The 6,047-nt window shown below is 43.7% G+C and overlaps 1 protein-coding gene across 1 annotated transcript in view; it reads right to left on the bottom strand.

The window, feature by feature from the left end:
* dnah2 (dynein, axonemal, heavy chain 2) overlaps positions 1-6,047 on the bottom strand; it is a 208,609-nt gene that overhangs the window by 197,556 nt on the left and 5,006 nt on the right. Inside the window, exons 3-8 of the mRNA XM_072458523.1 lie at positions 1,521-1,746; positions 997-1,107; positions 683-921; positions 418-609; positions 194-351; positions 37-124 (exon numbers count right to left, since the gene is read on the bottom strand). Coding sequence (XP_072314624.1) covers positions 37-124; positions 194-351; positions 418-609; positions 683-921; positions 997-1,107; positions 1,521-1,746 — 1,014 coding nt within the window. The remainder of the gene's footprint in view (positions 1-36; positions 125-193; positions 352-417; positions 610-682; positions 922-996; positions 1,108-1,520; positions 1,747-6,047) is intronic.

Consider the following 6,047-nt stretch of genomic DNA (forward strand, 5'->3'; position numbering starts at 1 on the left):
TATTCATTGGCTGTCTACATTGATTGACAGGTTCACCTCAACAAACTCTTTAAACCGTTGAACAAAAGTGTCCACAAGGACAAAAATGCTGGTTGAGTCCAAGGCCCATGGCTTTTCAGCATATCTGATAAGAGAAAGTTCATTGATAGTAGCATGAATATGACAGTTTCTGAGGGTAAACCCTTTTTCTTACTTGTGGTGAATTTGAGAGGTTTGCATATAAATCTCCTTCCAGGATAAACAACACTGAATGCATTCATTGAGGGTTTTCTTGCTGGAGACCACAAAACCATTAAAGATCTGATCCAAGGAGAGGCTTTCGAAGCAGATGCGGATGACTTCATTACTCATCTGTCACAACACAGAAAACAGGTCATTGTGAAAGACACATTTATTTGATTGTGTAGAAGTGCAGACCTTGTGGAAGAGGCCGGTGATGCGATCGCTGGTGTTGTAAAATTCTGAGTTGATCCAGATGACACGGATGAGGTGGATAATGTGCTGTAGCTTTGGAGGCACGTTACTGGGGCTGAGAGTTGCCAGTTCTTCACAGGGCTCCTTCAGTATGGACAGGAAGGACAGGTTGGACTGTGCCTGCACAGTGCAGCTCTGGGCACAAAGAGAGTGAAAGTGCAGTAGAAAGAGGAACAGAGCAGAAGATCACATGGCATGTGGACTGTACCTGGATCTCATTGGCCAGTTTGGAGAAGCGCTGAGCGTACAGAGACTTGGAAAGTTCTAAGATATTCTGAATGTGTTTGACCCCAGGTTTCTGGAGCTGCTGGCTGATGTCCAACAGTTTAACAGCACGGCTCCTCCACAGCTCAATCTCCTGTAGGGGCCCACACGAGTCACTCATTTTGGTGATTTCTTGTTCATTTAGAAGTTTCTTAATCTGATCAGTCCAATGGATCATAACAGCTAGAATAAAAAAGATGATAACATGACTAGACTAAATAAAGAACAATAAAGTACAGAAAGAGCGCATTTACTCACTCTCCATTCTCTGTACGAGCTTCCTGTCTTTGCCAGCCTCCTCTGGGCTGCGCTGGAGGCCCTCAAGTGGGATGTATAGCACTGTGCTGCCCACCTCTTTGTACACGTCATCTGCAGACATCACCAGACAATACTTGCACGCTATAATACCCCCACAAATATATCGCTATTACATTAGATATTACTCTGTGATCTCATCTGCCTGGAATGTCACAGGCTTATTACATTTTGTATAATTGCTGACAAAACATTTTGTTTACCAAACTTAAAGACTTAAAAACTTAAAACTTGTAAGCGAGCTCCTCATCCTATCTCTAAGGGAGTGCACAGCCACCTTGTGGAAGACTGACTGCACCTCGAAATTCTGTGCATAAACAGACAGGTCTGTCTTACTGCCGGCAATGTGAACACAGCTCCTGCTCCGGTCATACAGGGGCCGGACAGCCCTGAGCAGCACAGGCAATGTAACTGGCCTTGGTTTATCACAGTAGACTCTTGAGTCCTATTCTTTAGGAGCCACAAACCTGTGAGGTAGGCTAGCAGGCAGTGCAGGTTGTTGGTGTAGTTATCCTTCATGTTCTTCTCCCAGTTCGAGCTGAGGGAAACCAAAGGGGCGTGTATGCCCTGCAGGTGCTGCAGCACTGCCTTCCTGGGCTTCCCGCACACTCTGCCAAACTGTACAGCTCCATCAAACGTCTCCGGGGTGATGATGGCTCCTGACGTACGGATGAAATAGGCCAGATCTACATTCTGCACACAGATTAGGAGATAATATGTGTATATATGTGCATATAACATGATCAGATTAAAAAACAATTTGTTATACATTCATAATGTTTTTGTCTTTAAGATACAATCTATTCTATATATTTTATTTTTGCTCTGTAACTGTAAATCATCATTACTCAAGATTAATGGTAACCCTGGAATCCCATAAATCCGTTTCCTTACACATATTCAGGGCCACGTCGCGGAGGCAACAGGGAGGCCCAGACTTCCCTCTCCACACACACTTCCTCCAGATCTTCCTAAGGCGTTCTCCAGCCACAGAGAGCAGTATTTACGCTAACAATGAATAGGAAATATGATCACCGATCATCGAGATGAGTGTCTTTGCTAAATCCGTTCTGCTACATAAAAAACGATAGTTTTCAGAGAAACCAGCCTGCATTTTCTCTCATGCTTCACCTGCCTAATCCAGTCCGTGACTCCCAGCACTGCTTCTTGAAAACACGGAAGATCCATGTGACAGATGACACTGCTCAGCTCCAGAGTAAGTTAAACTAGAGTGAGTGGATGGTATTAAAATCAATATTAATGCTTATGGCAGTAAGTGAAGTGAAACCTATCAGTTTAGATAAAGCTGTTAGCGCTATTTGTTTCACAGATGAATTGAATCGAGTTGTGCATGGGCTAATATAAAGCAGTGAGTGGATGAAAAGTGCATTTTATTGCTGGACCAAACTGACTGTGAGTGCATCTGAGTTTTAAAGGGGTGCAAAGATGAAACTCTTCCATTAATTGTCATTATTTAACGCACCTGAATTGAAATGCAAACACTTTTAAATCAGGTTGCAATGCACCCTTTTTCACCCCTGTTGACAGTGGCCTGTATGTAAAGACAGTGAAAGTGAAACACGACCAAAGAGCAGACACTAAAAATAAATACATAAATAAAATCATGGCCTAGAAAACCCTAAAAAACAAAAACAAAAAAAACAATTTGTCCACAGTCTGCCAAATTTATAAATTTTCAAATTAAGTCCAAATGTAATTTGATTTTACGAATGTCCAATATGTTTGTCCAGTCCTTGATAGTCGGTGCATTTTGTGAGAGACCCTTTTTTAACCCTGCCAGGAGGATGCTCTAGTGATAGCCAATGGTTGTGTCTATGGCAGGAGTCCTGAGGTTCAAATACAAAGTTCTGAAATCCATTGGGATGGTGAGGTCATAAATTGTCTTTCAGGCTTTGTTGATCTCAATTCAAAACTTGTGGACAATCCCAAAACACGTGATAGTGGTTTGCCTTTTGCTGCCACAGCTTCTCCAACAGTCTGCAATTCCCTGTGAGTAATGGGCACTTTGACATGGGCACACTTTTACAATAGAATTCCCTCCAAACATGTTGGTTCTCCAGTGAGATGTACATAGACTTTCCCATTCATCATCAGTCAGAAAAAAGGGAACCGCTCTTTCCCATCTTTCCTTAATGTAATCAGTAGAGTGGCTGCCCAAATTGTTAATGCATTTGTATAATTTAGATGTTAATCCCCTTGAAAGTTCCGATTTATAAGGCGAGAGTTTTTTAATCAAGTTGTTTCACGGACTTTCGTTGGCATTTTTTAAGAGGGGAGGACGGAATAAAAATAAGAATAACATTTTATTTTCATATTATCAAATCATACAAAAAGGCTTCCGGCGCCGCTGAAGCTGGCTGCTGCGTTACGACGCCCCCCTCTCTTTCCGAACTTTTCCTAACTTTCTATGCCCTTTTCGTTTTATTTTTTGTAAATATTTCACAAACATCCACTTGCCGGATGTGTACAAACCGACACGCGCAGGACAAGCGTTGATTTGGATTTATTCGGCTGGATTATTGTGTTTTTTCTCCTCGTCGCGGCATGTGTGTGGGACCCGCGCCCCCCCTCCCCCTCCCCCGGTGTGTCTACTCTATGGAGCAGCTCCTCACGCTGTGCGGCACCGGAGCCGTGTCTCTTTTCCCCGGGAGAAAGCACACCATCCCGGGAGAGATTTTGAGAAAGACACGGAGGGGCAGGCGCGCTGGTGCCAAACTAAGGGAGAAGAAGAGCTGCTTCAGACCCGCGGTACCTAGAGCTGGGTTTCGATTCAAATTTCAAGAATCGTTTCGATTCCGATTTTTACGTTTCAAAATAATTTTTTTCCGATTTCTCAGATCCCATTCGATTCGCTCCGATTCGATTTCGATTCGATCCGGGGGTTAATGTTATTAAAAATGAAAAATGTTTTGAACCGTTTCCTTCACTTCATGACTGTGTAGAGAAGCAACATATTAAAACTAGTATTATATCAATATTAAACAGAGTATTGGTAGTTACTGATGGAAGACTGATGAAAGGTTAAGGGTCAATCTACCTTCAAGAAAGATAATCCAGGAGTCCTGAATTATCTTTCTTGAAGGTAGATTGAAGTTCACTGCGGGAAATGTAGAAAATAATTTTAATTAAAAAAATAAATTTAAAAAAATCGATCTTTGGACGTACGAATCGATAATCGGTCATTAATATGCAAATCGATTAAAAATCGGAAAATCGATTATTTCAACCCAGCTCTAGCGGTACCGAAGGTCGTCATGGGAAACGTGCGGTCCCTTCAAAATAACTCTCACACGCCACGAACGGGATTACAGGGACTGTAGCATCATTTTGCTCACAGAGCCCTGGCTAACCCCAGAAATCCCGGATCATACTATCGCATGCCATTCCCCCGTGCACATGCTACTCCCCCGTGCACATGCCATTCCCCCGTGCACATGCCACTCCCCCGTGCACATGCCATTCCCCCGTGCACATGCCACTCCCCCGTGCACATGCCACTCCCCCGTGTGGACTGATACAACACACACGTGCGTTTGTTGATTAGCGCGATGGATCGCATCGCGTCTCCCTTAGTGTACGGGACAAAATGAAGACGGAAATCTGAGGGAACTATACTATGATCAATACGCTTAGACACGCGGAAACGTGGGACGAGCCGCACGAGGCTGCAGGTGAGCAGTAGGTGCGTTTTATGATTGATACGTGGCAGGACTAATCGGCCGTCTACGCCACGAGGAAATAAGACTCAGATTTGGGCCAAAAAAATCGTCCATTCAACCTTTAATTTGGCCAAACCCATAGCAACCGCCTTGGTAACCGAATGCTTTAACCGCTGTCACAAAATCCGTGACGTCACAGTGGTGACTTGCAATAGCCAGACCCTCATTGTTCTCGTCGGACATGTGCTAAACAGAGCGGAATTTTACATTTTACACGACGAATCTTGCAATAACACGAGATGTTTAGCACTGCACTGCTCTCAAGAGGGAAACAGGCTCTTTGAGTAGCCAAAACTGAAGATTAGAGGACATTATGGGCATGATTTGTCCCGGACTAAGAGAATGTTTTGGAATCCCAGCGGTGATGTGTGGCTAGTCTGGCCCAGTGCTATGCTACCGACATTTCACAGAAGACAGTTTCCAAAACCTTGCAAAGTATCGACTTGGATATGCAAAAAAGTAAGTCGCCGTAAGCGGCTGTCTGACTGACGCCGTGTGCATGATGGCGTGTTGTTGTTGTTGTTGATGGCAAGAGTGCTCACTTTATGGATATCACTGGTTGTAATAAATATACCAGGAAGTTGAATGGACCGGTGTGTGGTATAGTTATCTGCTATAGTTTTCTGAATAACTTGTCTGGGAAGTGCGTGTCAGTGCGCGTCCTCCGGGGAGAGCCCGGTGCTGTGCTGCGGACTCCATCATCCACATCCACATCGGTGAGCAGCAGCACATTCTCGTCTCCTCATCGTCATTCTCATCTGCTCTATTTTCATGGTCTGACGAGGCTTCAGGCTCAAATATATGAGGCAACAGTTGCAGGACATGTTCTTCAACATATGCTGTTCATCATCTGTTGAGAAACGCTCACTTGACGTGGATTTAGTTGTATTTTGGTCGCTCTCGCTGTCCACTTCAGTGTAAATATCCTCAGTGTTGCTGGACAATGTCCCGCTGTGACGACACATTTCCGGGTTAGCTGAAGGCAAAAACACGGACGCAGCAAAAGAGCGTAATTCTTTAAAATAATAGTTTATTTTTTTAAGCAGAGTATCTGAATATATTAAGATACTAATGGCCGAAGATGACTTGAAAGCACAATTTCAATTTTAACTTTGCAGCCCATCTTTAACACCAGCTACTTTAACAGCTATTCAAACTAGAGGAGCGCCGATCATCATAGCCAATCAGACACACCGGTCACACTGTACATTGTCATCACATTTGCCTTGAGGTAGATGATTTGTAAGTTATTGC

The sequence above is a fragment of the Eucyclogobius newberryi genome, unplaced genomic scaffold, assembly GCF_026437365.1.
Source record: "Eucyclogobius newberryi isolate DKJ021-1_F unplaced genomic scaffold, fEucNew1.0.hap1 SCAF_22, whole genome shotgun sequence".
Classification (NCBI taxonomy): domain Eukaryota; kingdom Metazoa; phylum Chordata; class Actinopteri; order Gobiiformes; family Gobiidae; genus Eucyclogobius; species Eucyclogobius newberryi.